Consider the following 24,354-nt stretch of genomic DNA (forward strand, 5'->3'; position numbering starts at 1 on the left):
AAGTGTCCTGGCATCTAAAGTAAAAAGAACATCCTTTCTTATATATAATCCACAAGCCCATGTATAAGGAAAGAAAGTGCTGAGGAATCATAATTTTGTTACAGATTCACTTCAAGCTTATTGACAAGGTACTTCCCATGATCTGAAGCCTAATATTATAATAGTGTCATAAAAATTACTTCGAAAGCTCAGGTGCTGTCATACTTTCTTCTGCATATTATACTAATTACGAAAAGCATACTGGATTAGGGCTTCACAGTATAGTGGCTTAATATTAAGAGATAAAATATGAAACTGGTGGCTAAAGAGTTCCTGAACCTTAAGTCTAGATGTGCCACCAACTTTATCACCTTGAACAAATTCTGTGTACTTGGTGATGCTTTTGCTTATGCTGAGCAGCACCTGCATCTACCAAATAGACTTGTGAATTTTCCTAACTTTAAAATGAGTAAAGCAGTACTGGAAGTAAATAATAGTAACATGATTCAGCCTGCACTGTCTCTCTTGGAGTCATACATGGCGCTGGTAGGTGGTCATGTGTAAAGCAACAGAGTAATCTGTCATTTAAAAAAATACAAAGTTCTCTTTCTTTAGCTTTTAGAGTGGAAATTTATATATCATCAGCATGAAAATGGCTTCTTCTTACCTAGTTTTTAGAATCATGGTCTCAGAGTAAAATTTAGGCCCTGAAATGGACTCTATAGAATCTAGGATTTGAGAGTGTAACTGCTAATTAAATGGTGTTAGTGATGACACTGCAGGTTAATTTCAACCCTAACCCAAAATTTAAAAAATAATAATCCCAGAAGTCTAACTCCTCAATTCTTGTCCAAAGTTGGTATGTCAGTGCAAATACTCTTTTGTGTTCTGTAGGCTGTGGTTCACTGAGAGAGTTCTAAAAAGATGACCTAATTTTTCAAATAGAAAAGTCTTTTTGGCATTAACTGAACCTGGAAGTGCTCAGCACTTTGGAAAAACAGGTCATGTAACAATTTAATATGCACTCAGGAGTTTGATTCTAGACTCTTGGTCTTTTAAAAATTCATCATGCTAGTCTTAATATATAGATGCCCAGAGAGTGATGTATGCATTGCAGTGAAAAATGCAATGAACATAAATTAGTGAACATTGAACAAACCAAGTTCATTTCTGGAGAAACTAATCTGCACAGCTGTCTGGGAGGGTGTTCCTCAGAAAAATCAGAATGGGTAAATGAAGAAAAAAATTGCAGCTTCCTTCACTTTGACAGTTGTTGTCTTTTGAGTACTTCTCTTGTTAATATTCTTGAGTGGAATCTGTTGAAGTAGTAATATATTGTTGACCTATAGAAAGAAGCCTTTAGTTGATAATTATAGACAGAAAAGGCTGGATAAAAGCCCAACATTTATCACTTTGTGGTTTAAACATTCCCAAACTGTGAATTAAAATACCAGTCCATATTTAATAGTACTTTGGGCTGATAGAATACTATTTTGCATAAATATTTGCTTTTAATTTTAAAACGTACAGTAGGTATTATGCATGGGTAATAATGCTTTGCCTGTTTCCCAAGGATGCTTTGGATATTAATTATATTCTCAAAACAGACTGCAGATAATAAGGACTAAGCATTATTGCTATGAATTGGGTTAATTTAAGATGTAAAACTGCTAGAGTTGCACATCTTTAAGCATGTTATGAATATTTCAGCAGTGTTCATACCTGATGTAACGTGAATCAACAATCATTTCAAAACATTTATTTATTTTTTTTACAGAATATAGATTTTAATTATTCATGTCTTTTGCTAGGGAGGAGGAGAGCTGGAACTGACCTTAGACCTCTTGGCAGATCTGCTAAGCTTTAGCTTTTCACTGAGATTCCACTCAGTCTTATTTTCATATGCAATTCTTTCTCTTGCCATGGGGTAAACTGTAAATGTAAGTGGTTGTAGCTCCGCTGCCTTCAGTGGAACTGCTCCCATTTGATGAAGCTAGGTGTCTGTCTTCTATCACTCAGCAATCTCTTTCTTTGCTGGAGTGCACAGGGTGCACTCTTCTGTATTTTCTGGTTTGTCTCCTCCAAAATTGCTTGCTGCTTCTTACATTCCTCTGGGCACGAGTATCACTTGTATCCAAAAATCTAGGCTTGCAGAGGCAAATGCACAAATGTTGTCCCAGCCTGTCATTTACTAAGGAATTACGTCACTGCTGGTGTTGAAAGAATCATCCATTAAGAACAAGGTTCATGAGAAAGTATTGATAGTTTGGCTATAGAAGTTGTTAACCTGTTTTTGATGTGGATATGAGTGCTCTTCGTTTCTGTATTCAATATTGAATAGCATTAATTTTTTGCTGTATTTCAGGACACTGAAACACTCCAGAAGTTGCCATTGTATAGGTATAATAGTAAAACACACTATTTTATATCCAATTTCAACTTTTATTCTCATTTTTACGTCTCAGTAGACTTCAGTAGAATGTCGGCTTAACAATGAATGGGTCTTTGGAGAATAAGGCTGTAAGGCTCCAAAGAAATAGAAGTCATTTATCAAAAGCCTACTGTGATGCAGTAATTTGAATTTATAACATGAAAAATAATTTGGAAATTATTTAATATGTTTATAAAGCCAGAACATAATAGTGGTGGGTAACCTTATAAAAACCAGCAGTACTGTCATGTATGTAAGCAGGCTACCGACTATTCATATTGCCAAGAGGTGAAAGAATTTCTGTAATAAACTCAGTCTTATCAACTGGAAATGTCAGAAGGTATGAAAAGACTGAGTATATTAATCAATCAAAGTATGACTTTGAGTTATGAACTCGTCATGCATCTACAGAAAAGGAAAATCTAATCATAGACTGTATCAGGCAATGAATTACCACCATTATACTGCTGAATTCTCATCCAGAATACCTTATCCATTCTACTCAGACTTCCTTCAGAGAGATGAATTCTCACCAGAGCAGGTGAAGAAAAAGGAGAATTAACATAACTGGCTAATGATGATCTACCTAAGCGACAAAAACCAAGTATCATAGTTAAGTGAGTGCTGGGAGCAAATATGCTCTAAATGCAGAGTGCAAGTGTGCCAGTGGAGTTAATCAAACCATAGTTACATAAGGTAAAAAAAAAAGTTAATTTTAAAGTAAAAGGATATTAACTAGCTGTGAAAAACTCAGAATTTGTCCAGCTGTCTGTTGACTAATTATCTGGACATGGCTTTCAATAGCAGTTGAGGGAAAACTGTGGGGAAACAGCTTGTGTTCTCTCATGACCCCTAATTGCGGAGATGAGAGTTAATTGATGGAGATCCACTTCACTCCCCTATGGTATGTTCCCTGCTGTAAAAGAGCACTTAAGACACTGGCTTACATAACTAGAAAAACTTGTTGAGGCAGATTATTTGGTGACCTTCTTACTATAGAAGTGAAACACAGATACAATGTGTTCATTTTTGAGTTTTTGCCCTATTACAAAACCAGTAAGGTAAAAGGTACATTCATTAATTAGGTGGAGTGGTGCTTCTGTTAGCATTAGCATTAGTCCTGACGTTAGACCCTTTATAAGTTTTTGGAACTTAAAGTGCAAGTTAAAGCAGGCCCATGTCTTAATCCCTGGTATTTGCTGAGACCTAATAAATAAAATGCATTTTTGTTGGCTTTTCATTATAAAAGATGCTGCTGAAGGAAATAATGACAGCCAACCTTTTGCCATAATTGTTTCAAGAACGAACCTGCCTACACTGTTGCTTAAAATCTTTGGTCTTTAATACCTTAGTGAAAACTTGGATTATATATAGGGTGTCAGAACAATAATTTCTCTGAGACTCTAATCTTTCTGAACCGATCTGGACATGCTGTGCCAAACTGCAAGTTCCCTGTGTGAGTTCGGATCAGATGGGTTGTGTGAAGGTGGTCAGCTATCACAAACTGGTAAGACTGGTATGCAGAATTTATCCTGGAGGTTATCAATCCTCCCTTTCCAAATACTACCTTCAGCTCCACACCTGAACCACAGTCATGTGACCATGGCAGAGGGCTAACCAGTACCTTTTAGGTTTATGGTATGTTGCTATAGGAGCATCCAGCAGCAAACCTTCATTGTTAAGTCTTCAAAATGAGCTTACCATTCCGCCATGTAGGCTGTGTGACCACGCGTGTGTAGAATGCCCATCAGCACGCAGTGATGTATTTTAGTTCCCCGGTAAAGCCTCATCATGTGGGTGAACAAAGCAGCACTCCTTTGGGCTGAAGGACTGTAATAGTCCTCAGCCTTTGTGAAATGTACCTCAACACCCTTCCTGACCCCAAGTGCTGTGGCCATCTCACTCCATGTTCTTACCGCTTGTGCCGCGGTTTGTTCAGCATTCTTTCTCCTCACTTACTTCCCTTTTCTTTTTTTTTTCCTTTTTCCTCTTACAGATGGACAAAAGAGGAAGAAATCATTAAGAAAGAAACTGGACTCATTAGGAAAGGAGAAGAACAGAGACAAAGGTAAAATAAAATGAGTACATATTTACTGGTCAGGCCTTAGTTTTGCATATGAGATTTCTTCAGTCTTACATGTATACATTATGAAGTAGGAGAATGTTACTGGTGTGCTGCCCAGGTATTTACTTCCCAGGTGAAAAATACGTTTTATCTTTTCTGTTTGTCATTAGTATTACCCAGATCTCTTCAATTGAAAGCTTATTTCCTGGGAGAAAGGAGGAGTTAAAGGACTGCATCTTTTCTTCATTGCTCTTTCTCCCCATTTTCACCATTCATTGCAGAGTGTGGTCTGGGTAATATAATCCAGTTGTTTACCTGCCTTTGCACTCTCCTCTTTCAATTTGCAAAGCATGTGAACCCAGCCCTGCCCAAGCAAGTCAGTTGGTTTGCTTTTCTGTTTTTTTAACCTTAGGAATATAGCTGTTGTTTAAAATACATAAATGCTTCAGTATTACCAATCAGTTGGATTTTATTAGACTCCATGTGACACGGATTTACAGATACAATTGTACTCTTTTGTGTGGACACTAATCAGCTTTGTGGGCTGGGTTCTAATCCACTGGACTTGACCTGTAATTTGCAGCCATTTAAACTAAGTCTGGATGTTGAGAGCTGAAAAGTGTCTCTGCCATTGCAGTTTTCTGCACGTAGGTGCATCTAATTTTGTGCTCCTTCCTGGAAAAGAAGTTCTGGAAAAGTGGTGGTAAAACTCAGTATTAACACCCCAGTTTCACAAAGGTGCACACACAAAAGCACAAATTTGTAACAAGAGAAGTGATCTGGTAACTCTGATGTTATTGGTTGTAATTGTTTGGCAGAAGGATGGAACTTCAAAAGTCCATTGAAAAAATGAACATCCCCATTTCAAAGTTACTTTAGATATTTGTCAGCAAGTAAATGCTTTCCTTTTAATTTTTGTTAGTTTGATGACTTCATATATGGGATTATTATTTTCTTGATTTTAAAATGGCTATGGAAAACGTTTGCCTTTCTAAAACTGAAAGTCTCCTGACATATTTGTTTGGATAAATCCAGTGGCCTCCCATGTTGCATTGCAAGTACCAAATCTTTCATTTTTTATGAGAATTGCTTGATGTAGGACTGAGCCCATATGCAGAGGGAGTCTTGAAGGAACACATTTAGTGGTTGAATGTTTTTTATAGCCACCTTTGGGGAATAATCTATTTTGTACTGCTCCTATCAAAGCATTACATTTGGCTGCACTGTAATTAATTAGTCATTATGTTACTTTGTTTTCTTGGTTTTTTTCCTATAGTTCTCCGTGCAGTTAGAAGTGCAAAGCAACACAGTTCTGTTGCAAAACCTTCCCTACTTTTCAGTGCATTTGCCAGACACTGATCTTCATAGTAGTCTGTGCAGTGTTCTGCATCAGAAATGGCTAATCACTTACTGCCTTTTTTTTTTTTTTATCTTTTAAACATTCTGTGTCTCACAAATTGTTGATGCACTGAACGCTTTTATTTCCCCCCTCATATGGGTAGGAGGACTTTGATAGTCTCCTATTTAGAAGCTCTTTTGAGAGTTAAATATAGTTTATCTTTTTATTCTCACATTTTTCATTGCAGTAGCAGATTTGAGCAATAATAAATTGATTTGATAATTCACCGAAGACCAAATTTTGTCATGTCACCCAAACCTGGTGGATCTTTGCAATTGCAATTCCAGAGCTCCTTTAATGCCTTTTTGGTGTGGTGCCTTGAGAAGTGATAACTTCCTTTGGTGATGCATACAAATGCTTAACCTGGAGTTGCTCTGTATTCTTAACCCAGAGTTGCTCTTTATTCCTCTAGATTCTTTGCTGCCGAAGATCTTTCAAACAATTTTTCTTACATTGCCCTGTACTCGTGATTTCCTTACAGCCTTGTTTTATTTCAGCTGACACCTGTTTCTGATAATTACACAACTGTACTGGTTGAGCACTTACATACAGATAACGTTATTTTCTGCTGTTACATTTCTGTTCAAGGATTTTTTTGTTTGTCTGCCCTGCATGGTAACATTTATACTCCAATCAGTTAACAACTTTGGGGATACTTTCTGGTTTTAATCTGATGGATTTTTCTGAGTGCACTTGGCTCTTTAGGGCTCAGTAGTTGCCCACAGCAAAGGTCAGCACTTCGTACTTATTCATCCTTGTATGTATTTATCTACTTCCTGTTTTGCAGCATTGTCCATATCTTCTGGTTAACTATACCCAAGCGTTTTTACACTATGCTGAGTCTCTTAATTTTAATTCCTTTTTTTATCTTTTCTTCCTTCTTCTTTTAACTTCAGGCATTTCAAACATGTACCCCTCTGCTTTATCCTCTTTCTCCCATCTTCCACTGCCTTATTCTCATTTATAGATATGTCTTACATGCTCTCTCCATGTATAAAATACTGTAGGAGCACCCCCTGAGGAGAAAGTACCTCAGCACTGTGCAAACAGCAGAATTTGTATTTCTTTCCTTCCTTCAGGACATCAGGTTGATCAGTAAGAATAAAGAGGGCCAGGAATTTGGAAGGAGTCAGGTTCCCAACCAAGTTGTGTCAGCAGAGTGAAAATAAAGTCATGTTGGCTCTTCTTTGTTGTCAACAGCAAATGTTAGGCAAAAATAGCCTAGACAGCAGCATATGGCGCCCTGCTTCTCAGGGTTTCTGTCCATGGTTGTTTCTGGTGTACTTTTCTCTGCCCTTCTGAGTTATTAAAGATCATCTGCCCCATGGATACTTGCTGAGCAGACTCTTAATCCATGACAGCCAAGGGGATGGTCAACTAGGAGGGTGCTGGATTGTGCCATGTGGGCCATTAGCCTGGCACAGTTGGTGAAAGGTGGCTGTTTCCCTGTGGGAAGCAGCAGCACCAGCATCTCCCCCAGCCTCAGGAGTTAGGGGGGACAGCATGACCCAGCTTTCAGGTGATGAGCTGGCTCTGGAAAGAAAAATGTAAGGCCTCATGCTGCTGGTCGCCATAAGGATAAGCTTATCCAAGCCCCACTTTCCCTGAACAGTGGTCTCTGTGCCACCCAAAGTCAGAGTTAACCTCCCTCAGCATGTGTGTCACAGCGAGCTACAGGTATTATCCTGGTCTGTTCCACGGTAGTTTTTTAACAAACATTTCTACCATTGATTTTATAAAGAGAGTATCTTCCATTTCTGGGCAACCAGTCCAAAACAAACACTCCACACAGTGGACGTGGGTGTGCTCACACAGAAGGAGGGAGCACTTAGTGCAGGGCCGGGGCAGGTCCCTAGTCCTCATGCCTTCCATCTGTTTCGTTTTGAGTTTTTGTGGTTTTGTTTTGGTTTGGTTTTTCTTTTTGTTTGGTAACTAGTCCAGCTGCACTGTGATGAGAGGGAAACAGCAAGACCAGGCTGCAGGACATCAGAGGGGAAGCAGGAAAGCTGATTTCCAGAACATTTTATAGACGAGTTGTGGCTGCCTTAACGCAAACAGCATTTTTGTCCCTTCACCATCACTTTTGTAAGCACAGTTGCAGTTTGAAGAGTACGTAGTTAATTCCAAACATTTTGAGTTTCCTATATCCCATCCTGGGAGACCCCACATACCAGGACAAATAACAGCTGAAGTAGCTGTGTTGTTAGCTTTTGCATGGAGTATGTGCCACCTGAAAAGCCTTTTTTTTTTGTGTTAATAGGTAGGTTCCTGAAGGTTAATCCTGATGATCACACAGCACCATGTAATAGTGCCCCTGGTGCAGGAAGCCATGCGTGATGGAGATTTTGCTTCAGGGTGCATGAAATATGAGCCTTGTGCAGCTTGTAGTGCATGCGGCCAGTGTTGTGTCTTCAGGTGTTGGCAGTTCCTGAGAAGGAACAGGGAGGACTTTTGCATCCTTGGTCTTGCCTGACAAGCCCTCTCCTTCAGCACTGACTTGTACTGAACCACCCTAGAATGTAGAATTCTGGAGTTGTTCTCTCTGGGGAGGTACCACCTCTCTCCAATTTGCGCCCAAGACTGTTCTCCTTCACCTCACCCCACTGAGTATCTGCACTTAAAAGACATAACCAAAAGTATATAATACTCATTTCTTCTAAGACTATTTGGAGATTTAATGACTCATTTTAGAACTTGGTCCAATCTGTGGAGTTTTTAGTCTCCTAACATCACTTTTTATTTAGATGGATCGGTCGATCAATCTATCTGTTGAGAATTTCAGCAAACTCTTATACTTCTGAAGGCCAACAAAGACACACTAACGTAGAATTAAATGCATTTAAAATGAGATTCATGTCTTTATTTTGTCCTTTTTTACATCTGCCATCATCTCGTTAAAATGGGGAAAATTCTAAAACAAGTGGTTTTAAAATTGTTTTTACATCTCTGAATGACTCACCAGAGCAGGATATAGCAAAGCTTGCTGGATATAAACTGATGAAACAGGAGAGCTGCACTCTGCCCAGATATTTAAGCAATATTTTCAGCTTCCATCATTGAGTGTCTTTGCTTTTCTCTAACCAGCCTCCTTGTTATTAATGGCCATATTGACTCTCAATCATGCAGTGTACATATACCTCCAAACATTTGCTTTAGCTGCTGACAAACAGTACTTGGGCTGGAGGAGCAGTAAAATATCAGTGCTGCTTGGAATAAGAAATTCTCAGGATGCTCTGCATGCTGGCGACTCAGGACTGTTCCCTTACCGATTCACCACTAATGTTGATGGCAGCAGAAGCGGAGCCTTTTGTCTGTCTCCTGCCAGTGATATGGGGGTCAGCGTAAGCATGCCTACTTGGAAAGTACACACAGGCATTCCTGAGAGAGATGCTTCCCAGAAAGGATTTCTCCTAGAAGATTTTGTCAATAAACCAGCTCCGTATTGCCTTGGTTCCAGTAATCCCTACCTGCTCAGAAATAATAATCACTTGTTACGTGATTTGTTGAGCAACTGAGAATCATCCTTTCTGCTTGTGCTTCAATATAAATACTAGGCAGGTTCATCTGAGGGGCCTTGGCAGAGCCACTCTGTATGCTGGAGTTCCTGGGACATGGCTTTCCTGACAGCTCTGTGGCATTCGCAGATCCAGCAGTAGATGTTTGATTTTTCCATAGCTCAGAACTCCTGAAAAGGTCTTCCACGTTTACTTCCCAGCTATGCAGGGTAAATTTAGAGGTATTTCTCAAGACCTATGCACAGAACAAGTCTGAGTAATTGAGAAGAATTGAGAATTCAGTCCTTGAAGGTCAATGAGCTCTGACTAGCTGGAGAAGGGAGTAAGTTGGTGTCTTGTATGCTCTTCACTTTATTAGCATCAAAGGCCTCATTAGGGTCTAGAATATAGACCTCACTGGTTCTTAATAGACTGTTATGGTTTGTGGGATGGAAACCACAATTTTCACCAGCTGAAACTTCAGAGAAGTCTTTGAAACTATACGTGGACATGGTGATGAGGTCAAGTAAGCTAACTGTATGGGTCACCATCCAGGATATCATCATTTGATTAGCAGATAAAAGAATTTCTGATCACTAAAACTCTTATTTGTTCTGGCGGGGAGTTTTTCTGTGACATGCTGCTTTTTATTAGAAAATGCTGATTTACCACCACAGAAAGATTTCTTAGGAACATACCACTTTTGATTAAAATTTTAAGGAACTTATCTCAGCTGCAAGATAGACTTTCTGGTAAGAGAAGTTACGCATTTCTGCAGAATAGCAAATTGTCTCATTCGCCAGTAAACACTAAAAAGCCAGAATGGATCAAAAGTCAAGTCCTTATGTGCTGCCTGGCTAGGTATATGAGTCTGTGTTTCCAAGCTGATTGACGAGTCTGCCATGTTGTTTCACATTTTTACATGGTGCTTTCTGCAAAATTTCTAAGTTGCCCACTCTCCTAATTGACTAAGTGATCAAATCTTTGTTGAATTTACAGAGAGAAACTAACTTAGTAGCTTTGGCACTCACTTAGAATATATATTTTATATATGGTATATATATACAGACCAAAGTTTGAGCCCCTGCTTTAAGGAACATTTTTTCATACAAATACATACATCTCCGACAGTGATGATCCCCAGCCTACAGCAGTAAATAGGAAGTTGGTACTTTTACTTTGATCGTGAGACCAGAGCCTCAAACCTAGACATCTTACATCTGAGTCAGTGCCCTTTCTTCCCCATCAATGGATTGCTAAATACTTTGCATGACTACAACCTTTCTTTTTTTTTTTTTTTTTAATGAATCTGAAATGTTGAAAGGGCTGGCATTCACTGTAACGGGCATGACATTACCTGTCCAACGGGAAGACTGTTGGGATTGAATACTTCTGAAGAGTGGTGGGCAGAACATGCTCACCACCACCACCCACGGTGCGCATGCATACACACACACACACAGCTTGAGTTGTGTACTCAACTGAGTACTGGCAACTTGAGACTGTAGCCAGTATGCGGAAGATGCAACCAATTCTTTTAATTTCAACAAACGAGCAAAAAGTTACTGGTTTTGCCAATTCTTTAAAGTAATTACTACTGCCAGCCAGCATCACTTCCATCTGTATTTAATCTGAAAATCAGCCAGTTGTTTTTCATCCAGCTCTCCATGTCTGCCAGACATTGAGAAATCGGGGAAGTGGTTCATGTCCTCTGAGAAGGAGGCGTACAGCAAAGCAGCCTAGAGTAGAGGCTTGGTGTCCTTACCCTGCTCTACGGGCATGCTGAACAGAAGCAATTAAAAACTTGGCAAACCACACCTTGGAATTTTCAAGCAGGAGCAACACCTACCTCAGAATACCAGCTTTTACATAACACAGTCAGGGAGAAGGTCATTTTAATGAAATTACTTTAATGAAACAGTGATGAGATCTTATCTCCTGCTGATCTTGTCCCAGCTGATCCTAGTGTGCTGTAGGATCAATGGCATCAGCATGTTGTTGGGCATCACTGAGCTACATACTGCTGTCATATACCAATTTGAAGCGTGAATGGGTGTAAATCAACACCAGAGAAATATTTTATGTTCAGGATTTGTGTTAGTGGCTGTTCTCAGGAAATGTTGTGGAAGGACAGATGAATAGGGGTGCTGGAGTACATCAAAGTACCCGGTTAGACAGCCAGAAGTGGAGACATGTTGCATATGTGTGTTTCAAGTCTGTGATCTTAAATATTCATTGAGACGATAATTCAGAATAGTAAAAAATGTCAATACTAATACTCTCATCATTTTATAAGCACACTCTGCTGGGTACAGGAGGGATCGATCTAACTCTGGACTCCTGGAACGGGCAGTCCTTGCGTTGCTTGATACTCATGTGATGATGTTCTTTCTTGTCCTAAATTTAATGCAGGTGGGTTTAGATGTCATTGTACTCACAGGTCATCTCCAGATTTCTTGATAAGTTGTGAGGCTCTGCTTCCTGGTTTAGTTTTGCCTGGCCACCAAAGTTAGTTCATGTCTTAACATTTTATACTTCTAAAGAGCAGTAATATTTCTCACCAAATCAGAACAACAGGCCTTTATCTCTTTAGTATGGTGGGCTAGTAGTGTCCTCATTCAAGATTCATAAAATATACTCTGCATTGCCTTAATTTAATCTTAATGATAATGCAAGCCTAGATAAAATTTGGAAGTGTCATCAAAGACATAGTCAGACCTTAAGTCCCGGGAGGAACTTTGGACTTTAATCATTTAGTCGGTTGTAGCAAAGTAGTATACAAGGATTTTATTGTTTGCCTTTGCTGTTTTTCCTTTTTTCATACTTTAAAAAAAAAAAAAAAAATCCATTTTCACCAGGATGAACAAAGTCAATAGCTATTTTTTCATTCCATTTGGGTACAAAAGAATTCTAGTTAGCAGTCTGGTCCAGTGGTTTTCATTCTACTAATCTCAGATAGGTCTAGATATGAAACTTAATGATGAGAATTTCAATGTTAGTTGTTTTAGCTGATTCCCTGCAGAGCATTTTTCTGTTTTGTAAAATATTTGAGCATTTTACTTTGAGATCTGAAGTATATGCTGGTTTTGTACATTACAGTTATATTGATATGGGATGGGATTATGCTTTTTTTATTATTTAAGAGAAACCTGTATTTTTCTGTATTTCTACGTGTCCCTGTATATCTTTGTGCTGTTACAAAGACCCTTTGTACTGATACACCACTATTAAACTGGTTTAATCTTACAGTATGTTAAAGCAGTATAGTTCTTGTATATATTTAAAACCATCTGCTTGAAGGCTTAGTCTGAATAGTGGATACACTTACAAGCTCCCTGTACAGGTAGGTGCATACTTACCCTCCTGACCTGTAATGAGACCATGCATGTGCATGTGCCCCTTGACTCGGGTGCCCTGCAGCACTTGTGAGAAAGAAACCTGGTGAAGGGGTCTGAGGCACGAACGAGCTGTGGCACAGGCCAGTTTGGCTCCCCAGTCTCAGTGTGAGGTTACCAGAGCCTTGGATGGCCCTTTGCCATCTGGATGTAGCCAAAGGTGTCTGACTTCCAGTTGCTTTCAGTGGAAGTTAAGATCTTAATTAGGTCTGCTCCCAAGTGATTTTCCAAGGTTCTGTGTGGTGTACCTTGCATGATCCAACTGGAAACAGTCTTCAGATACTATGGGGCTACTATTACCTGGCACATGTCCACTATTATTTTATTGTTTGAATGCTGCTGCTGCTGCTGTTGTTGTTATTATTATTATTGTTTTCATTATTATTATGCAGTCTAGTACCTCACTGGAATTATTATGTATTTAAAGGGACTTCAGATTGGTTTTCTTTTTAACAGCTTAAAACTTAATTCTTTCTGTACTAAATAAATACCAGACCTTCAGTAAATGTTATTTTTTGTTGTCGTCGTGGCAGAATTTATTCCCCAGGCTTTTGGAATGCCCTTGTCCCAAGTGATTGCTAATGACCGGGCCTACAAGCTCAAGCAAGATTCTCAGAGAGAAGAGCAAAAAGATGTTTCAGATTTTGTGGCCTTCCTCTTGCCGTTCGGAACTAAAAGGCAGAACAAAGAACTTTCAAGCAGTAACTCATCTCTTAGCTCAACCTCAGAAACGCCGAACGAGTCCACTTCTCCGAACACACCTGAGCCAGCGCCACGAGCAAGGAGGCGTGTAAGTAGACCCATCACAATGTGGTGCGTGCCCGTAGGTCTGGAGGGTCTAGCTGGAGCAGATAAAAACCCTGATCTATCTGTGGATTGTGGAGTATTTCTTCTGTCATGTTCAAACAGTAATGGTTTTGTTCAGGTGGAAGCCAGCCTGATGAGTCCCAGAAGATTCTAACTGTAGTGGAAATCTTTCTCTGATGCTGATGGGAAAAGATCACATGGAATGTTCAAGTCTGTTCCAGATTGCAAAGTGGCAGAGAGATTATTTAGAAATCTTCCTGTTCACTCCCTTTGGCTACCTCCTTCTGTCTAGTTCTTTTAGATTTAACAAATTCCATCCACCTTCAACCTATTTTTTTTTCGGCTGGGGAAGACTAAACCTGTGTGATTGATATATATATGTATGCTTCTGTTAATGTAGCTCCACAAATTTAGAAATAAATCTTAACTATTATTCCTTATCCTAATATTAATAAAAATCCCCACGGTCTAATTCTGATCATGTTCTTGGTGGTAAGTAAGAGTAAATTTTTACGAGGCTCTTTGAAAGATATTTCTACACACAGGCTATGAAGAGACCTTTGGCAGCAGAACCCAGTGCAGTGGTTTGAGCTGCAAGTTAATCCTGCATGTAAAATAGGTACCTGGTAGACCATTTCTTTGCATGGTTCTATTCTTTGTAAATAGATTTTATGCTCTGAGCTGTCTGGTTTTCCAGTACTGCAACTAGTAACAGTATTAGATTTTTTGGGTTGGTTTTTTTTGTTGTTGTTGTTGTTACATGGGGTAGAGGTTCTGGAATTACTGCTTTTTAATTTCGCTTGCAGTGGAGGGAGAAAAAATGTATAATAAAATACTTCCAATAAAAACCCCTGTTAAGTGATCTGAGAAAGAATTTGGGGTAGAAGAACAGATGCTAGGACATAAAACAGTTTCTTAGGATCCTCACCTTCTTTCATTCCTAGGATAAAACCTGCTTCAGAGAAATGCTATGTAGGGCTCTTCACACCAGGGTGTTAAGAAGGGTAGAACTGGAATAAATTGCAAATTAAGAGAAGATTGAAGAGTCCCATGACCTGCCTTCTTTCTCTCTAGCTGTCAGCTGAAGCTTGAAGTGTCTACAAATAGCTGAGGGCATGATACTTTGAATATGTTTGCATTCTTATGTACGCGTAATCCACATCTATTGGCCTGTCCAGACCATGCAAACAGGCAGTTGCGTTCACACAAAAGTGCAAAGTATGCTTGAATGTAAGTGTGAAGGGAAACCCACTGACTTCTTCCAGAATTTGCATAGGCAGTGACAAAAAATAGAAATTCACCATATACACCCATTGGCTTCAGAACCTGTTTTCATATGAGGGAAGGATAATGCATGTGTGAAGCCTGTGGGTGTTTTGCTTGTTTGGTTTGGTTTTTTGTTAATGCGAGGGTTGCAGCTTTCAGGGTGTTGAAACTGAGGCTTTAGTCCATAGCCACTCATGCAGTAGTGCATGCTTCACCTGCAGAGAGCTAAGAGTAAACTAAGGTGGGCAGTGTGACGTGGAGGGAGCTGGCATTTCCTCTTGGAAATTAACCTGTTATTCAGTAATGTACTTAATGAATTGTCAATTATTTAACATTAATAGCAGCTCATGTTCCATATCTTGTCTGTCTTTGGCCTTTATACTTAGGCTTATCAGTGTACTTCCTCTATTGCCTTGAGGTTTTTTAGGGGACGCTAAGGAAGCCTTGCACTTATCTTTTGTCTTGTGGGCAGTGTTGTACTGATTATTTTTGATTATATCAAGGCAAATGCTTAAAAAAAATAAAAGCGATTCATTAGTACATGCAACTGATACAACCTGTTCTCACACAAATGCTGCACGGACACCTAGAGTGCAGTCCTCTTAAACTTAAATTAGAGGGATTGTTTACCACTGTACCATTCACGTTACTTGCAGCTCTGTCACTTGCTTTTCTGTATTCCACTGAGTCTTCTAACACTCAGCTGAGGCTTTCAGTAAGGGATATAAGATAATGCTGGCTGCAGAGCTCATGGTAGGAGTGCTGTGGTTATTTCTTCTCCAAGAGCTAGATAGTAATCACTGTTGCTGTATTTTCTGTGTAGGATTTTTTGACAAGCAGTTGGGAGTTGAGACCCTGGTCATCCAGCAAGGCACTTTCTGTATGCTTATTATAGAGCATATTCTGGCTCTCTGTTAATGTATTATTATATATATACACATATATAAAAATACAAAATGTGCAGCCAGAATTTATTCCAGTATCAGAAGCTCAGTCATACTGCTTTATTGCTCAAGTAGCATAAAGTATGGAGTGACAATGGATCTGCCATGGATAGTATTTGACCCCATACATACTCTGTAATATTGCTCATCTTTTCAAAAGAGAAAAAGTCTTCTATGAGCCTTAGAAAGTGAAGAAAAGCTGCACCTGACCTTTTTTCCACACTGTCCTCTGGTATTGGTTTTCTTTTTGCTTTTTTCATCTCCTCTTTAATCTCCACATTCCTTCATGTTTCTGTGTACTTATTTTAAGACTTGCCCAGTTAATTTAGATTTTGAGCTTGTCATGGTGGAGCAGAGACTGGTATCAGTTATGTGTAAAGGTAACACCTAGTGGATGGAACTTGATTTTTCTTCTCTTTCTGGATGTTGTAGTCCAAGTAGCACTGTGTCTGTGTTAATAGTCCTGGAGTAGAGGGCAGCAATGTGCATGATCTGCATTGTTCCTCAACCATCATACGGGTCTGGCTGAGCTTGAGCTGGATCCATGGAGTATGTAGGTAGGGTTTTCCTGTGCACGTAAAAATTTAAAACCAGAGCTGGCCTTGGTATTGACAAGCAGTTCTGTACTTTATCCACAGAACTCAAGGTCACTCTTCCTAAAGCCAGCTCAGTGCACCAGTTAATCCACAACTTTGATACAATGCCCAAGGATAATGATGAACTCACTGTATTTACATCTATTTTAGGGATCTGAATCCGACTTAAGTGACTTTGTGATAATAATGATTCATGAGGAGAGGATGCTTTGCAGCCAGGGAAGGACCAGTAAAGGCAGGCTCTAAAGGAGGGCACCTGTCATACAGAAACTGCGTAGTTGCTGAGCGGTGAGGATGGTGTTAGGATTTCCAGTGTCGGTCAGCTAATTTTAATGTCTGAAACTCCAAAGTCTAAAAACAAAATAGAAAAAAATTGTTCAGTTGGAATTTGACACACATGGATCATAGCCAGAGATTCTTACTTGGTTTGGGTGGGGTTTTTTGTTTCCTTTTGTCAGGAAATGGTAAAGAGAATCAAGCAAACGTACTTCTGAGAGACATCAGAAATCAAGGTCAAAGTTGCATTCTAAAGGGTCAAGTAATTTTTTAGAGATGTGGGTCCAAAAAAATTTTAAAAACTTCAGTATGTTTTATTTATGTCTTCCATGACTTATAAGAAACAGAACCATACCTGATAAGTTAGATGCTTTTATTGTAAACTAAAAATTTTTAAATTCAGTTGAAATCTCAGTGGACTTTGTATGAGTTGTGTATGAATTGGAAACATTTGTGAAGTTCATTTGTCTAGGCTGATGAAGAAAATACTTCTAGAGCTTGAAATTCCTTCACAGTTGTACAGTTTTCATTTAGTAGACATAGAGATCTCACCAGCAGTCTATGAAGTGCCCGTCAGCAGAACATTGTGCTTTTAAGAAATTAGAGTTGTCAGCAAAGTTTTGAATGAGAATTTACATTTTCTTCAGTATTTCTTAGGATGACATGCTGGATCCCTGTACAGTACATTTTATGTTATGGTAAAATGTATCCTTCATTTTGGCAAGAAAATTTAACCCAGTGTTTTTCTTTTGAAAAACTTGTAAGCCTAGATGCCCCCTAAAATGTTTTTACTTGGTAAATTTAAATAACAATTGAGGGAAATGGTCATTTTGAAGTGATGGTAGTCTTGTGGTTTGAAAAAAAAATATCTTACTTTTCAAGTGTGAACATTGAAGCATGCCATAAACCTCCTACTGCTTTTACTGCTTTATCTTTTGTAGGCTGCTTGAACTTCTGTGCCTTGCTGTAACCCAAACATAGTTTTCAAACTTTCATTGGGATTTTAATTATTTTTAAATATTGATACATAACGTAGAATTATCTAAAAAATATTATCCCTCTGCTGTGTCTTTGTTCTGTGAGTTCTGCGATAATGTAGTTGTATGTATTCATGTTGTTAGTGAACTGTATGTGTTGTATGGCTGAAAACCTATTTGCATCATTTCACTGATGCAGTGTCCTAAGCTACAGGAGAAGTAGGGAATCAGGGTTAAAATGTGTATGTATCCCTGTACACATAAGTAGTATATTGCTGAGGTGCACAGAAAGACCATGATTCATCCTTGTCCTGCAGTATGTGCAGGCCTAGAACAATAAAAGTGTATGCTGAGTGAGCGGAAAGCGTTTAGGTTTTTCAGTATCTAATTTGTATTCCTTGTAGCATGGTAATAATAGCATTGGTACCATTGTGATTTTCCCATCCATTACACTGGTGTTATAACTTCATTAATTCATAAAAACTGTGTAGCAGATTGTATTTTTCTATTAGTTTGTTTAAAATAAAGGTAGGCAAAAGTCTTGTTAGATAAGGTCCTGCAGTGTTTCAGTTTCTCCAGCCATACTGATTGTTCATGTGTGTGTATTTTACAGGGCGCAATGTCTGTGGACTCTATCACAGATCTTGATGACAATCAGTCACGATTGTTGGAGGCTCTCCAGCTCTCTTTGCCAGCAGAAGCCCAGAGCAAGAAAGAAAAGGCAAGAGATAAGAAACTAAGCCTGAACCCTATTTACAGGCAGGTTCCCCGGCTTGTCGATAGTTGCTGCCAGCACTTGGAAAAGCATGGTAAGAATATTTCGTTTTCCCAGGAGTGGCAGATATATTTTTACTATAATATAAATAAATGTGTATTTTGAGAAGCAAGCATATACTTCCAATTGCAAGGACATCTTTGAAAGTCAGACACTTTTCCTCCTATTTTGCCTCTTGCTGAAGATACTGTCTCACAAATAATTACATATATATCTTCCCAAAGTAAGGATCTGTTCTACAAGGTTGCAAACTGGCCCATGCAGCGTGGAGGAAGGGACATTTCTTGGAGATGGTTCATCTCATACTGGAGTGCTCAGCTTTGCAGGAACAGCTCTTGGCACAGGTTTACTCATACCTCGAGAATTAAATTCTGAAATGTGCCAGTCAGGCTGGAGTCATTCTTTGCCACCAGTGAATCTTAAGGTATAAGAGCTAACTTACCTATTTATACTACAGTGCAAGACTCAACTAGAAACAGCGTTTCAAGGTAGAGGCTCAGAGAAAGAAAAAAAATCCTGTGTGAAATTATATTAAGCTCCAAGAAGCTTTTTCCTGTTCATTACAAGGCTTGGAGGCTGGCTACTCAGTTTGTCCCTGGCTTGAGTCCTTCTGACCAGCCTTAGGCTCAAGCCTGCTCTGTCCAAAGGGAATTATAAGCTCCTGCCAATGTTCCCCTCATGTCTTCATGATCGTCCAGACACAAGCCTCCTACCAGCTTTCTGTAATACAGAAACAATAGTTAATCAAGGTATCTGTTCAACATCTCTCCCAATGTAGGTTAGTCTTACAAAGCTTTTTAATGAGAATTGAAATAACTTGGCCACAGCAAGACAGAATTATCACTTGGCCTGATAATAAACAAACCATTAAGTAATGGTGACTGCAACACCCAATGATGCATTTTATACGTAATTTGACCAGAAAAAAAATCATTTACTGACTCTGAATGAAAGGCTTTTGCAGATGAGGGACTGCTATTTAAACAACAATGCTACGCTTTTACAACACATAATTGAAAACCATGTTGTTTACACATATATAAAGACAAGTTGTGGAAGAGAGTCATTGTTAGCCTTTTACAGATATTAGATACCATGGCTGACAAATAAGTGCGGGGACGATTAAGTTTGAGATGAATGACTTCTGTCCCTTTAAGCAAGGGTAGCTGAGTTTAGGTAACATAAAAGTGTCTGAGTCAGCCAAAAAAGCCGTCCAGCTAATATCCTTTGAATGCTGTGATTTTATGTCACTTGATCATCTCTGATAAATTTTTTAATCCACTTAACCCACTGTTATAACAAAACTTCTTTTCTATACAACATTCTTTACTAAAATATTTGCTTCACAGTAAAGTTTCCTTTTAAAAAAAAATGATATTTTTTGTGGATTTTCTAAGAGTGCGCTGTAGTACCCCATGACACAATAATCTGAGATAATTTGGGGCAAATAATTGATATTCTTCATTTTTCAGTTTCATCCACCATACACAAAACAGTCATTGGGATTGGTTGACGAGAAATTTAAAGATTGCAGAAGATAGACACTTCTGTCTGCTCATTGGCTTTAGGAATAGTAGATGACTTTCTCTTCTAGCAACAGTCCTGTAGCAACATCATTCCAGACTATGTGATGGACCAAGCTTCTGATACTGAAAATACTTGCCTGTATGCATAAGTCCTTTAGGCCAATGTTTCAGCAGCAAATCACCTAGGGATTTTTCACAAATACTATAAATGATCACTTTGAACATTATATGACAAAAAATGATTGTTTTTAACCATAAAAGACCCTGGCCTTGTTCACCTTCCGTTTTCCGTGAGGTCATGTACCAGAGTTGTTAAGGCTTACTTCCTGCAGACCCGCAGTGTAAAACAAATCCTGTATGTTTGGGCGGGAGCTGGTAACCAGTCTCCAGTTTTTGGCCAATATGAGTATCTCCATCTCAGATGATTCCCTGCCAATGTTCCCGAGTTTACTAAATGTTTTTACATCAGTGTAATTTTCTGTTAACCAAAGACAGGAGAATATTTGAAGCAAGGTGTTGTGTTAAGACTAAAAACTAAAAGGCAGCATCCTATCAGAATTTCTCTGATAAAAATTTGAAACTGCTGCAAAGCTATGCATCTCTAGCAAGGAAATGTAGCTTCATGGCTGTTAAAATGCATTTGTTTTGCAAGGTTGTATCTCCTGTACGTCAGTAGAGAAAATGAATGTTGCAGAGTAACTTTTGTTAGACCGTAAACTTGTCAAAGCTAATAGATAATTTAATCTTTTTTGCAAAAAAAATGTATAACTGTAAAATGATGTTATGTACACAGCTGGTTTAAGTCGCTAAGATTTCCATTCAACATTCTCATTGCTAAAGACCACATCACTTCTAAGGTGGTATTTACACTCAAATTTTTCAGTTTCTGTTACTCAGCAAAGTTCACCCATTCAACAACTACGTTATTGTTTGTTTGATATTCTGTATCGTAGTATATAGTATCTACAGGGCTCGAGGAAGCTTTGAGCTGTTTCTTTATGGAACAACAGGCAACACCCATTTCCAAATCACTTCAAGTCTAAACGACACAAGATGCACACCTCCTGCACTTTACCTGAAGTACAACACTACTTCTTTATAGCTTTCTCTCTATATAATAGCTCTTCCTACCCTATAAACTGCACACAACTCCCAGGTAGAGTTCTTCCCCCTCATAATCTGCCGGAGTTCTCTACTTACATCTTTGAAGGAAACTCTCAGCTTTGTCTTGACAGGCACTACAGAGCCAGCAGGTAACCCCAAACAGCAGCTGCTTCCTGTATCCAAAGACACAGCTTAGTGCCCAAGTATTTAGTTATTTTATTGCCTGTTTCCTTTGATGTCACTCCTGAAAATGTCACCTCCAAACGCTGAGCAGTGCCTCCCTCTCTGCATACCTCTGTCCCTCATGGAGTAGCCATGGCACTACCAAAATGGCATCACAAGAAATGTCACTGAGATGCCATTTTGCAGGTTAGGTGATGTGAGATTCTTAAAAACTGCAGTGGATGTCTTCTTAATCCAAGACAACTGAGTTTTGCCTCAGCATGGTAAGTACGAGCTTGTAGAGAAATACACTGTGAGTTTTTTATTCTTTTAAGTACACATTTAGCCCAAATTGCTTTGGTTTAATGTAATTTTCAGCAGGAAATGAAACAAAACAGTTATCTGATGTGCTATACTTGCAGGTCTCCAGACAGTAGGAATATTCAGAGTTGGAAGCTCAAAAAAGAGAGTAAGACAGGTGAGTGATATGGATACACTTTTCCTTCATCAGCTATGATACAAACAAACTTGATTCCTTTCTGTTAAGTGATTTCCTCCCCATCCGTCACCTGGTGAAATTCAGGCTTTCTGGGTCAGTGACTTTATTGTTTTTTTCGTGGCTCACAACAGGCCATTTCCAGCCATCTTTTACATCTGGTGAAATTCTTGTCAGGTTCTCAGCAGTTTAACAGTCTCTGTATGTTTTGCTCTGGAGAAGCAGCACAGGGTTGGAGATCCAAATAGACTACAGCAATGAAATTTTCCAAAGGTTGCACTGTAGGGAAAAAAAAACCTTGGCTGCTAGTTTTATCTCAGAAACAGCTGAAGCTCCCAAAGTAAACCCAAACTGTAAATCTTTTTTGGAAAATTCACAGTATGAGAAAATATGCAAGTACAGAACAATCTCTTTGACCCTCATATTGTTGCTCCAAAATATCACCTTTCTTTTACCCGTTAAACTTGAAGGTCAGAGCAGACCCATCTCAGCCAAATGTTGAAAAAGTAAACATGGTGTACAGTTAGGTTCCAGAGACAAAGTCAGAAGTGGGTATTTCTTCAACCCTAGATATTGCATTGTTATTCCCAGAAGTTGGGAATACATGTTGAGCTAGAGCAGTAGAGAGCAGCTAATGGTTGCATGTTGCTTAGGGAGGGGATGAAAAGTTACAGGAAAACACCCCTGCCAGGAAGTGTAAGACCAAAAAGATCAAATAGAAGAAAGCAAAAGAAAGCTTGACTGCATCTGATCCCAGGAGTAATAGTTCTTTGTTGCAAAAACTGCACAGCATAACATTTGGCACTCTGGAAGGTTACCTTGGATGGCTAAACTGACTCGATTCTGGCTGGTAGGACCGTGTAGCCTACTGATTTGTAGTTTATTCTCTAGCAGTTTCTATTGCTGAGTGGCTGGCATAACACAAAACTAAAATCATTCATGTTCTGCAGAGGCAGTTGTTAGATCGACACTGAACTAAAGTATTGAAAAGTAAGTTGCCTGTCATTTGCATTACAAGCTTCAATGTCAAAACATACATTGTCATTCAGGGGCGAGTACAATTGCATCACACCTCTGGGGAAAAAGCAGAGGGCTTGTATCATTTACTTGTAAATGAAGCCTCACTTCAAACATTAATGACTTTCACTTCCTTTTACTGTGTTCTCAAAAGCTGAGGAAATCAAGAGATTTGGGTATTTATGTATTCTATTACATGGACTAATTTATTGAACTAGGTGAACTAATATATTTCATTAAACAACATAGAAGCATCAGCTTGGCCTTTGCAGTTACAATAATAAATGCTGTCAACATGAACACATGGGAAAGTCTGGATTCAATTAAAATTCCACTCATGTTCTGAACCATGGAAAGCCAAACCCAGTACTCAGATTTTCTTGTGCTTTTGCAGCTGTTCATTAGTTTTTCTGGTGTAGAAAGTAGGCATAGCTTTGTTTCCCTTCCTCCCGCAGTTATAAAATACCCTATTTCAACTGTAGTTTGTTGCAGTAAATACATAAGTAAATGCATGTGCCAGCAGGGTTTTTGTTTGGTGAGCAGGAAGAGAAAATTTAGGACAAGTGCATCTATTACAAACTGCTGCCTCTATATACAGCGGGGTGTAGGACAGAGATTCCTGAGCTAGCGTTGACTTAAGGTGGTAGGTCTGGTACATCAGGATGCCAGGTACCAGCTTGTGCCCAGGAACTATACAGATGCTTGAGCAGAGCACTGTTGCTGAGCTTAGGGTGGGCAGCCCTCTGTGCCAGGCCTGGTGACCTGGTGGCAGCTCTGCAGGTGAACCAACTGCTAGACCCTGAGGTTGAGGAGTGACACGGCTGGAGCTCTGCTCTTGCATCCCTTCTCTCAGCACAGATGTCCTCAGCTCTCACATCTTAAGCTGGAGTGGGTGCTGTAGTTCACCAGCTATATTTTCCACAAGTCTGAAACTGTTCCCTGTGAATCAAGTCTGAGGGACCTAAAGTTTAAACCTGGAAATACAGTTTTTAACAGCTGTGGTACCTGGACCTGAAATGTGTCCATCTTTCACCAATGATTATCTGATACTGTGCTAATTAGGACTTCTCTGAGGCCTTACAGGATATCAAATCAGAAGTGCCATATTCAAGACTGTAACAGCGATTTATGATTTAGACAGCTATTTGGGAAGTCTGAATTCCTGATGCAGTGCTAATCTGTTTCCTCAGCTGCTTTGGGGCAGTAATTGCAGAGCAATCTTCTGAATAGAGGTAATTTATGGGGCTCCACAGGGATGTTCTGCATTTGCCACCAGTCTGAAGAGCAGAATTCAGCTGGGAATGAAATCCCCAAGTTGGTGCTGGAAAATCTTTGACCGCAAATCAGCGGGGGAAGCATGAAGAACAATGTCTGATCTTCATAAACATAATTATTCATTATTAGTAATAACTGATATTAATAATGTTAAAAGTAGTCTTAGTAAATAAAAAAGGAGGCTGTAGTTTTTATAGAATACCTTTCACGCCCATTATGAAAGCGTGTTTTCAGCTGAAAATATGGGATTTTCTGCATTCTTCCACACTATACACACTCAAGATAGATTTGTCTGTGGTCAAGGTTTGCCACATATTATCACAGACACATAGTTTGGTTGTGACTTACCTTCTTTCTTCTTTTTGAGATG

General features: G+C 39.1%; 1 protein-coding gene across 6 annotated transcripts in view; it reads left to right on the forward strand.

Moving 5' to 3' along the window:
- Nucleotides 1-24,354, forward strand: part of ARHGAP6 (Rho GTPase activating protein 6) — a 336,756-nt gene that overhangs the window by 289,131 nt on the left and 23,271 nt on the right. For all 6 annotated transcript variants that reach the window (XM_055702111.1, XM_027798654.2, XM_055702112.1 and 3 more), the window contains 4 exons: nucleotides 4,407-4,478; nucleotides 13,297-13,553; nucleotides 18,243-18,438; nucleotides 21,619-21,674. In XM_055702111.1, coding sequence (XP_055558086.1) covers nucleotides 4,407-4,478; nucleotides 13,297-13,553; nucleotides 18,243-18,438; nucleotides 21,619-21,674 — 581 coding nt within the window. The remainder of the gene's footprint in view (nucleotides 1-4,406; nucleotides 4,479-13,296; nucleotides 13,554-18,242; nucleotides 18,439-21,618; nucleotides 21,675-24,354) is intronic.

The sequence above is a fragment of the Falco cherrug genome, chromosome 2, assembly GCF_023634085.1.
Source record: "Falco cherrug isolate bFalChe1 chromosome 2, bFalChe1.pri, whole genome shotgun sequence".
NCBI lineage: Eukaryota > Metazoa > Chordata > Aves > Falconiformes > Falconidae > Falco > Falco cherrug.